The sequence below is a fragment of the Formica exsecta genome, unplaced genomic scaffold (genome assembly GCF_003651465.1).
Source record: "Formica exsecta isolate Colony F162 unplaced genomic scaffold, ASM365146v1 scaffold191, whole genome shotgun sequence".
NCBI classification, from domain to species: domain Eukaryota; kingdom Metazoa; phylum Arthropoda; class Insecta; order Hymenoptera; family Formicidae; genus Formica; species Formica exsecta.
The window spans coordinates 2,758,344-2,770,086 of NW_021849211.1; the positions used below are offsets into that span (position 1 = coordinate 2,758,344).

At 35.9% G+C, this 11,743-nt stretch overlaps 2 protein-coding genes across 3 annotated transcripts; both read right to left on the reverse strand.

Moving 5' to 3' along the window:
• Nucleotides 1–895: 895 nt before the first annotated feature.
• Nucleotides 896–7,530, reverse strand: LOC115233909 (serum response factor-like). Its single transcript, XM_029804542.1, has 2 exons — nucleotides 6,586–7,530; nucleotides 896–2,689 (listed from the first exon to the last, which is right to left on the reverse strand). The coding sequence occupies exons 1-2, from the start codon at nucleotides 7,066–7,068 to the stop codon at nucleotides 2,087–2,089; spliced, it is 1,086 nt and encodes a 361-aa protein (XP_029660402.1). The 5' UTR covers nucleotides 7,069–7,530; the 3' UTR covers nucleotides 896–2,086.
• Nucleotides 7,531–9,812: 2,282 nt separating this feature from the next.
• Nucleotides 9,813–11,080, reverse strand: LOC115233910 (mediator of RNA polymerase II transcription subunit 29-like). Of its 2 annotated transcripts, none has more exons than XM_029804544.1 (2): nucleotides 10,874–11,080; nucleotides 9,813–10,693 (listed from the first exon to the last, which is right to left on the reverse strand). In XM_029804544.1, exon 2 carries the CDS (start codon nucleotides 10,634–10,636, stop codon nucleotides 10,028–10,030), a length of 609 nt encoding a protein of 202 aa, XP_029660404.1. In that variant the 5' UTR covers nucleotides 10,637–10,693; nucleotides 10,874–11,080; the 3' UTR covers nucleotides 9,813–10,027. The 2 variants fall into 2 exon arrangements, with proteins under 2 accessions (XP_029660404.1, XP_029660403.1); XM_029804543.1 differs by having other exon boundaries at nucleotides 9,813–10,643; nucleotides 10,874–11,069.
• Nucleotides 11,081–11,743: the final 663 nt, after the last annotated feature.

The following is an 11,743-nucleotide window of genomic DNA, read 5'->3' on the forward strand; positions in this document are numbered from 1 at the left end:
ATATATATATATATCTAATGTGTGTACTAAGAGATAATTAATTAATTAATAATATCTTTCCTCGCAATTTCGAATATCTTTCTATCATATCTATAGATTCACGACGTGAGTCCCGCGGATATATATCGTCCTTTATCTAGTGCCGCCGAGCTTTGGAGAGAGCTTTGCCTAGAGCACAATACGAATTTAATGAGATAAAATACCGCGTCGGATCTTACAATCTGCTCGAGATTTACCGATGATTTATCTACGATTCATTCTTGGAAATGCTAATGACGAACTTGCGTTCCTTCATTATGCTTAAGGGGGCATACCCGTTTGAAACCTCGAAAAATGAGTATTTTCTAGATTTTTTTGCAGAACAACGATTTGATAAAAATTTTTAATTTCTTTGCAATATTAATACAATATTATTAACTACTTTAATAAAAATTTTCAGCTTAAAAAAAATTTTTTTTTAAAGTTATGAGAATATTTGAATGATCATATCCGAAATCAAAAATACAAGTTTTTTTTCATTAAACATATTAATAGCTATTTGCTATCCAAACGTTTTTTCAAAATTTTCAAAAATAAAAAAAGACGTGTTGAAAAAAAATTTCGTTTTTTTGAAAAAAGTCCATCTTTTTTTGTTTATAACAAAAAAATAGGAAATCGGATTTAAAAAAAGCTTCGTTAGCAAATGCGGAATTTTATTAGAAACTCGCATGCAAAATTTGAAGTCAATGCGTTGAACATAGCACGTAGCCCGATTTATGTTTTCATATACGGTGTGCATGAAAACATAAATCTGCAAATATTCGCATAACTCCTAAAAAAATTTTTTTTTTAAGCTGGAAATTGTTATTTAAATAGTTAATAATACTGTAATAATATTGTAAAAAAATTGAAAATTTTTATCAAGTCGTTGCGCTGCAAAAAAATCTAGAGAATGTACTCATTTTTCGAAGGTTCAAACGGGTATGCTCCCTTAATATCGGAGAAATTATTTATCTTTTCGCATCTCAACACGCGTTTCCACCCTTCCGCGATTCGTCGCACGCAAAGTCGTTCGTGGCGCGCGCGCAATACTTTATCAAGGGATTCACCGATATACGCGGATATAAAAAAAAAAAGGATATATATATATTGTACATATATGTTATATATATATTTAAGTAAAAATGTGTCGAGAGATTGGACTAGATTTTTGCGCGCGTGGAATCGGCCGTAGATATGAGCGATATTAAAAAACATTTGATTATGTAAGAGAAACGATTTCTCTCTCTTTCGCGTTCATCTTTTATAATTCGATAAATACCATATGACTCTACATCGCTAGTGATGGGCATTCAATTATTTATAATTCAATTAATTATAATAATTATTCGAATTTTTTATAATATATTCGAACGAATTCAAAGCATCTTGATTTCTATCATTAAACATCGCCAACAATGTAGCGTCCAAAGAAAAATTACGTCAATGATATACGGTGTCCGAAAAGAAATTCAGTATCTAAAAGTCATTGCGTCGGCACGCGCTATAATAATTACGCACCATTTCTCGAAAGATAGAGAAAAAGAGAGAGGACAAATTTAATTATTAAAAATTAATATCTACGAAAAAATTGCTCAAACATATATAAAAATACCAAATATCTCATGCTTAATGTGCGAATATTTATACGATAATCGATTGAATATTATTTTAAGCTGCAGTTCATTTTTCTAGCCACTAAAAAGATTCGGGAGTTTAATTAGAATTTAATCCGAGTAATATATCTACGCATCGCCGCGCGATATTTCACAAAACACTACTAAACGTTGTTTTCTTTGTACACAACATAAATTGCATAAACTTCCTTACGTCGCTGGTTCGTGAGTAATGGTCATCATCCGTCTATAAACTTCGTCCGATCTGTCGAACAGAATCTACTAGAGTATCGGCGCGAGATAAACGTCTCTCCCCAGTACAATCGGACTCGCGGCGAATCGACGAACGAATCGAGTCTCGGAACACTTGTCGAAAACGCCGTTTAATACGAAATAAAATGCGGCGACAACGGGGGACGGAATGCGTAGGGTCGACGTGGAGCGAGCGCGTACTACCGTTGGGGGTGCGAGTGCGACATGTGGGGATGATAGGCGTGATGGGGCGGCAGGGGCGAGGGGCAGGACTGCTGATAAGGGCCTCCGGCGAGCATCGGGCCCGGGCTCGAGCACGGCACGAGGTGCGAGCTCGGCGAGGCGGCCGCCGCTGCCGCTGCTGCGTGTGCATGCGCTATGAGCTGCGCGTGCTGCGCGTGCGAGGGTGGCGCGTGCTGCGAGCCCGGTGGTGGCGGCGGGGGTGGCGGCCCGGGATGGGGTCCCGTATTCGGGCCACCCGCTGGCCCGCCACCAGGATAGCCGGCGTGCAGCGAGCCACCGTGCGGCGAGCCGTACACCAATTGCCTTACTTTCTGCTCGTCGTCGGCAATGTTGTACGTCAGCTCGGTCTCCTCGAAGCCGGTGGCCGACATCCTCTGGTCGCCCGACGAGCCGGACGGCGGCGGGTCCGGGCTGTTGAGGCACGTCTGGATCAACGCCTTGCCGGCCTCGCTCGTGATCATCGGCTGCAGCTTGCGCGTCGCGAATGTATACACGTGGCCGGTCTCGCTCGCCACCAGCAACATCACCTGCGTGCCCGTCAGCGTTGACAGCTCGTATGCCTGCAAGTAAGGATCACAGATCCCGATACCTTGGTTAATTCCGAGATAAACAAATCGATTTATTTTATATAGCTAAATATTTTATAGTCCACATAATAATGTGGACTTATTCGTAAAATCTCAGTGTTTCTATTTTGTTCCCTTTTCTCACATTATATATAGATTGAAGGAGCATCGATATATCAAAAGCTACGTGACATTCTTGATGCATTTTACAAAGAAAATAATTATTATAGCGCTTTATACTGATGCTTAAACTGCGAAATAAATATCAATGTGAAAGATGACTTTCAAATTAAAAGGAATGCTCTACATCCAACGGGAACATGTTATGGGCCATTTAGATAGTATCGCACGATCAGAAAAACCTTTCAATATAATCATCATACGATATATATCTCGCATAAAACATGTACATATATATATATATATATACAATATAATTTGTAACAGTGATCCAGTATTTTTTAAATATTTATATTTATAATATATATAATCGATCGATTGTTTTTAAAAACATAGATGTATGTATGTAGAAGAGCAGAGGAATTACATTATTGGTATCTAATAAATTTTATCTCACTTTACTCCATATATAAATCTTTTTTAAATTGTTATATTTACATCAAAAATATTAAGTAGTAAATATATTCACTATCTATAGTCTATTCCAACATTGTTGCACTCGATAATAAGGTGCATAAAACATGTACATATATATATATATATATATACAATATAATTTGTAACAGTGATCCAGTATTTTTTAAATATTTATATTTATAATATATATAATCGATCGATTGTTTTTAAAAACATAGATGTATGTATGTAGAAGAGCAGAGGAATTACATTATTGGTATCTAATAAATTTTATCTCACTTTACTCCATATATAAATCTTTTTTAAATTGTTATATTTACATCAAAAATATTAAGTAGTAAATATATTCACTATCTATAGTCTATTCCAACATTGTTGCACTCGATAATAAGGTGTGAAAAGGGGAAGAATCTTGTTGACATCAAGTGTCACAAATAATTTGTTGAGCATTTTCAAATAATATATTACATTATAATATGCTTAATTAAAAGCAGATATAAATTACTTTATATTAAAGACTCTGAAATATTAATATGCTGCAAATATAACGATAATAAAATTGTTCACATTATTTCATTTATATACCATCTTATAAATATATAAATGTATAATGTATTGTATTTTTATTCTTTGGAATATAAATACATTAATATTAATGAAAATTTAATGTTCAGTTTGCTTATGATAAATTACCTTCAAGTTGAATATATACTTGAATAACGGAACACCGTTTTACGAATAATAGTCCCCTCTGATTTAATTATAAATCGATGTTATCTAAAGACACGATATCGTCCTACGCAAAGAGGATCTTGCATTTATTAAGCTATCTTGCATACTACCTTATTGACGATTAGAATTAGAAAACACGTTTAAACATGTAACAATAGTCGCTCGAATAATTGAAGCAAAAAATTTGCAATTATAATATGCTTAATTAAAAGCAGATATAAATTACTTTATATTAAAGACTCTGAAATATTAATATGCTGCAAATATAACGATAATAAAATTGTTCACATTATTTCATTTATATACGATTCTCTCATGAGATTAAGTTATTATTTTATTCTTCACTAAAGATAGAATAAGATATTTGTTTAGAATAATAAAGAACATAAATCCAAAAGTAATAAGGATGAAGTAATGGATTAGTAACACGGAGAAAAGAATGCAGAGTTCGGAATTAATAGTCATCTTTTTCTGTAAATAGCCAATTTTATTTAAATCTAGTCGATTTGAAAAAATACATGTTACAGAAATATACTAACATATATTTTTTTAAATTACACATTGTTATCTGATTTCTTTTTTATATTTTAAGATATATTTTAGAAGAATTAGATATTATAAATTGTTCACATTATTTCATTTATATATCATCTTATAAATATATAAATGTATAATGTATTGTATTTTTATTCCTTGGAATATAAATACATTAATATTAATAAAAATTTAATGTTCAGTTTGCTTATGATAAATTACCTTCAAGTTGAATATATACTTGAATAACGGAACACCGTTTTACGAATAATAGTCCCCTCTGATTTAATTATAAATCGATGTTATCTAAAGACACGATATCGTCCTACGCAAAGAGGATCTTGCATTTATTAAGCTATCTTGCATACTACCTTATTGACGATTAGAATTAGAAAACACGTTTAAACATGTAACAATAGTCGCTCGAATAATTGAAGCAAAAAATTTGCGAAATAATTGTTCACATTTTTTATTATAAAGCTCAATGTTTGTTTATAAAATATAAAATTATTATAAAGTTAATTACAAAATATATAAAGCAACACTAAAAAGCGGCACTACATTAAATTATAATCAATCTTACGAAACTGTAATAAATTTCATAATTAAACTTTAATAATTGGAAGAATATGCATCACCGCGATGTAATGTCTTATCTCAAAAACAGATGTAGCATATCTCTCTGTATTTATACGCAATATACTTTTCAGATATTATATTCTTTTAAAATCTTACGTAAAAATATGTAGAGCTAAATCGAAATCTGTTCATTAAGGAGATGAGTGATTTAGCGGTTTCTAAAGTCTTTTACTTTAAGAACAATTAAAAGCATACATAAATTCGACATGGATTCTTAATTAAAATCTGAAAATTAAAGATAAAATAATATATAGTCAGTAATGGTTCGTATTTTCTAGAGATATACTTCGTTATTTACATGTTCTTTGTGGACACAGTCTTTAATCAAATATGAGATCATGAACATTGAATTTAATCGCTTCCGGAGCGATGCGGATCGCTTTAATTCAAAATCTCTCTCTCTCTCTCTCTTTTGCCCTCAAGCGATATAACTTTACTTCGCTACTTCTCTGCCGCTTTCTAAATTACAAACGTGTTATAATTTTATTTATAGCAAAATTATATATTTTTATATAATCCCGATTGACAAATTTTATATTTTACAAAAAATAATTTTAAAAAAACAACAAAAATTATAATTTTTTCAAGCGATTACTAATACATTACGGCCGTATTGGTACATATTTCATTTAAATACATCATGACTATTTATTACATGAGATTCTCTCATGAGATTAAGTTATTATTTTATTCTTCACTAAAGATAGAATAAGATATTTGTTTAGAATAATAAAGAACATAAATCCAAAAGTAATAAGGATGAAGTAATGGATTAGTAACAAAAGTTATTAAGTTGAGCAATAAAGTTTGAGTACTGTCAAAAAAATAAGTACAATAATAATAAGCTCATGCGATTAAAGACAGGTTGTTTTGTTTTTTAGAGAATATAAAAAAAAATGTAGATAGATTTAAAACATCTTTAACATAAATGACGTAATTAATACTACGTCTCTCTCATCAGCCACAAAGTAACATTCATGATAAATAATATGCATGAAAAATATACGTGAAAAAATGAAAACTGCTCTTGCGAGTTGTCAAAATTTATACAGATCTTTGTGACAGATATCGAGAAAATTAACAAGAGGTCATTTTGTATTATATACAATTTGAAACAAGAGCGGGAAGAGAGAGCAGGTTATACATTCTCTTTTGCCCTCAAGCGATATAACTTTACTTCGCTACTTCTCTGCCGCTTTCTAAATTACAAACGTGTTATAATTTTATTTATAGCAAAATTATATATTTTTATATAATCCCGATTGACAAATTTTATATTTTACAAAAAATAATTTTAAAAAAACAACAAAAATTATAATTTTTTCAAGCGATTACTAATACATTACGGCCGTATTGGTACATATTTAAATTTATTACACGATACAAACCTTCTTCATGATGCCGGTCTTCCTCTTGGAGAACGTGGTGTACCGCCTGAGCTTATTGTCGATGTACTCCATTTTAATTTTAACCCGACCCTTGGTCTTCTTGCCGTTCGAGGGGGGTGACTTTTTGGGCTGGCCGAGGCTGGTGAAGGACTCGTCTAGATTATCGGGCACGCAGTCGCCGGGCATGCCGGGCATGCTCTGCGTCTGCGAGAGCGCCTGCTGCCGGACGGCCGTGTTATTGCCGTCGTCGCCGTAACAGACGTCGGACGTGGTGCGCTTGATGCCCCGCTGAACGGGTCCGACGCCGGGCGTCGCGGCGCCCATCATGGTGGCGCCCCCGCGGCCCATCTGAGAAGCCGCCGTGGCCGCGAGCTGAGAGGTGGACGGTCGGCCGTAAATCTCCGCGCCAGTATCGCTCCCCATCATCCCCATGTAGCCGAGGCTCGTGTACCGACCGTCTCTTCCGCCGCTAGGGTTGTCCATCGCAGCGTCGGCGCGCACATTTAATCCCTTCCCCACGACGGCGGCGGCGGCGCGTCTTTGCCACGGTATCGCGTGCGGAACTCGTCGCAGTGTCCACCACGTGATCGATCATCTAGAGGAACACGGGACAACAACGCGCACCGCACGAGCGCTCCCCGCGAACTGAATGCGCGCGCGGAGTATCGTAACTTGACCTACGTGCCTGTGCCTACGGCGGAGATGCCTCCGCGTGTCGTTGCGATCCGCGGCCGCTGCCCGCCCCCCCACCATCGCACGTCGACGCCGTGAAAAACTAGTCCGCGGTAACGACACGGCCGTTCGCGGACGGGGATCCGCGCCGAAATCGTCGTCGAAAAATCCCGGGTACGTCCGATCGTCCGAATCGTCCGTCAAAAGGATCGCCCGCGTGTCCGTTGACGGGATATTCGGACGCGAATGCGGACGCGCAGTGTTACAGAGCGCGACGAGGGTAATAATCTCTGGCTTTTGTGTGAGTTTATATAATACACTAACAAGAGAAAGAGAGAGAGAGAGAATTATCGTAGGAAAATTAACAAGAAAAGTGCATAATAAGAATAGCTAAAAAATAAAAAGTAAAATAGGATAAAAAAGATCTTTTCAAAGCGTTAATCATCAGACTAGCAAAAAAGAAAGAGAGGAAGAGTTCGATATCTTATTAAATCGCAATAAAAATACAAGAGACGGAGAGGAAGAGAGAAAGTTCTAATAATTAATTAAAAATAAATATGATTCTTACACAAATAATTTTTGAACTGTCGTAAATCCCCAGTTTTCACTCGCAAAATTTTGTAAAAATATATCGGTGCAAAAATTATGCTTTTAAAATACGTAATCATAATTTCTGATTTTATCTTACTTATTTGCAACCAACTAATATATAATCGTTCAGATTATACGACATGCGTTTTGATTTTAATATTAAATTCAGATAGCGTGAAAATTATTTCTGTATTTATTTTTGGTTATGGAAAAATGCATGATAGGCGATCTAACGTACACAATTATCTTTGTACGCATTCGTAAATTAAATCCGCCACATAATTATTCGGCTTTTCTCCCTGACTGAATTCGCGCGCGTCGGAGTCAAGGGAGTTATACAATAGCATGTTGCACCGACTAGAATCTGCGGATTAAGAAACCGAGAAACTCGTCTCTTTTGGATTGCAGTCCAATCTTCGTGTCCCCGATAGAAAAACGCAAAGCTAATCAGAGTGAACGCAAACTGCTACCTCGACAAGCGACCCTAGTTCGAGCGTGTAATAGCGGGAGCGAACGAACGCGCTGTCACTGATGACTCGCGTGCGCCGAAGGTCGTGGTAAAAACGTAGGTAAAACGTAGTGTTTTTTCAAAAAAAAAAACCTAGGTAAAACGTAATATTTTTCCAGAGAAACCTAGGTATGTTGTCAGTATTTTATTCTGATTTTATAGTGATATTATTTTTATAGAGCTCAATACACTTTCTCTTTCTCTCTCTCTTTCATTCCTGTTACTAAGTTACACGGTCCAAGACGCGACAATGATATCGTCGTCGTCGACGAGTGATTTTTGCGACGAGAAAAGTTATTAAGTTGAGCAATAAAGTTTGAGTACTGTCAAAAAAATAAGTACAATAATAATAAGCTCATGCGATTAAAGACAGGTTGTTTTGTTTTTTAGAGAATATAAAAAAAAATGTAGATAGATTTAAAACATCTTTAACATAAATGACGTAATTAATACTACGTCTCTCTCATCAGCCACAAAGTAACATTCATGATAAATAATATGCATGAAAAATATACGTGAAAAAATGAAAACTGCTCTTGCGAGTTGTCAAAATTTAATCCCGGGTACGTCCGATCGTCCGAATCGTCCGTCAAAAGGATCGCCCGCGTGTCCGTTGACGGGATATTCGGACGCGAATGCGGACGCGCAGTGTTACAGAGCGCGACGAGAGGGCGTCCCCGGCTGCCATATTTAGAAGTAGACGTTACCATATTAGGGAAAGTTTGCCAAATATGGTGAACAGAGGTGGTCCTTCCTTTTCGAATAATCGCACGGCGCGCCGCACCGAAACACCAATCCAACTGACAGTAGCGTTTCCTGCACGCCTTTCCGACCCCCTCTGACCGAATCCCCCTGTATTCGGTGTATTCTCCCTCTGTACATGCGACATACATACATATTGCGATCGCGCAAATCTCAACGGCGCCGACCCGAGAGCCGTGTCACGGATGTAAACTGCGGCTTCCGAGTTTTTATCGTCGCCGTTATACGCGCGAACCGCATTAATCGTTTCGCCGTCGAGGAAACTCCTCCCTTAAGCGACGTCATTCACGGAACTCTAATGAGACGTTAACGGCGTTACGCTGTCACGCGAAACGTTCGATACATCTCTCTTGATAATTGACTACCTCGAGAATATCTAATGATCTTTTCTCCACAACGGTTTTCATCGTCGAGTACTCTGGTATATGGAATTTTTTAATTACAATACGTTTGCAGTTGTAGAGGAATGATTGATGTCTTATGTAAAAATATATATATTACTTTTTGTTTAATAGAACGCATTTCAAAATGGGTAAAATTACTTGGAAAGAATACTTCTATAAATTTAATCCACATTTATATTAGATATAGTTTTAATATCTGTATCAGCTTGAAGATATATATATTAAAACATACATTTTCTTTAAAAATGCTCTCTCTCTCTCTCTCTTTCAAAATATATATACACACACATACATATATATATATATATATATATACTATATATTAATTATAAAATAAAAATATATATTTTACAATTTAAATATTTTATTAATAGCAATACTTATATATTTCAAAAAACTTATATTTATAAATTAGCACGTAATTACAATCATTACACTTTATTTCCCCTATGTTTTATATTTTCCTGAGCATTTAAAACATTTTTCTCTAAACAAGTTCATAGAATTAAGGTTGTTCTCCAGACGATATTGCACGAGCGTGAGACATGAGAGCGTCGTGAATATCTCGTGCATACGCCCCTTGTGCGCGCACAGTCATCAAGAACTGTGGATAAGATAGGGCTGGTCCCTCTTGCGTACTCACTGTGTCAGTACGATTTGTTATAACAGACATTGGTAGATATCGAAGCGAGCTATTATTCTGCGACAGACACTCCACGGAGGTTTTCAGATGCAGTTCTATTTGATCACAGATGGAGTAAAACTCTTCCATATGCTTGTTGAATCGATGATCAGGCTGATCTATACCCTTCATGGATCCCACATCGACCAAACTATTTTGATGTAACGTATGTGCCGCGGTTTTGAGAGCTATGCCTAGAGATTCTCTCAAAGGTCCAACCAAGGATTTCACTTTAGATATGTTATCCAGCTTATCTTGGGTTTGCTGTTGCTGCTGCTGTTGGACTTGTTGTTGCTGCTGCTGTTGGACTTGTTGTTGTTGCTGCTGCTGCTGTTGCGCCTGCTGTTGATTCTGAGACATTTGAGAATTTACTGACTGTCCCATTTGTCCTACTCCCATAGCTCCCTGCTGTTGAATTGGTGGGATATTCATCTTGCTCCTATTAGATTGTGTGTAATCATATATAATTCTTCTTCCTAAGAAAATATCCTAAAAAGTTAGTATCGAGAGAGTTAATTTAATTTTTAGTACATAACAATTTGTATTACATCTTTATATCAGACATACATCTATTACTTTTAGTATTCAAATTATCTCTCTTAATACAATTTTATTTACAAAAACATAATTTTATTAATTTGATAAAACATTATTGTTATTCCTTCTTACCGACTTCTGTAAATTGAATTTGTTGAAAATTAGATAAAATTATCAATGTTTGTTTATACAAGAATACACATACAGATATTACAGGTTAGGGGAGCTTTCGAAACTGTCGAATTTGCGCATGGGCGGAAATGACAGATTAGCGCATGCGCATGACATTACTGTTTCGAAAACAACGCCAATAAAAATATACTCGCTAAACCAAACTTCCTCAAAAATCAATGTAATTTCCGTTCACAGAGAAAGAGAGAGACACATAAAAAAAACTTTCGTAAATTTATAATTCATGGAAAATGTAATTTATTCGATGGCTACTTGATCGTTATTCAAACCAAACAATATATACGATTATCGATAATGGCTGTGTCACTGCTCGCGTCCAATGAGTATATTGGAGCGAGCATTCCCTATAGAAAATTGGGGTAAGAATTAAAAAGAGACATGTATATTCTATGGATCTTCGTCTCCTTTTACATTATATTATCTGAACTAAAAACATTACCCGTCAGATATTTAAATACACAGTAATAGGAAATGTTTTGGTTTTGTTTATAAATTTAAACAGTGAGATTAAAAAAGATGAAACGAATTATTTATCTTTTCTTCAATTCGTAAAATACATACAAGGTCAATGTTTTTGACTATGATACTATAACAGCGTCAACCAATCGGCGAATCGGCTGATAAAGAAGGCGATCCATCCGTGTATATATCCTTTTCTACGAAATGTATCATTTTCCCCACCCTCGAAGGCACCCTCGCGTTCGGTGCGAATCGCCCTTTACCTTTGACGGCGGCCAATCGGGACGCGCGGACGACAGGGAGCGAGTCGAATTACGCATGGCGTCCGACGCCATCTAACGACTGGCATTC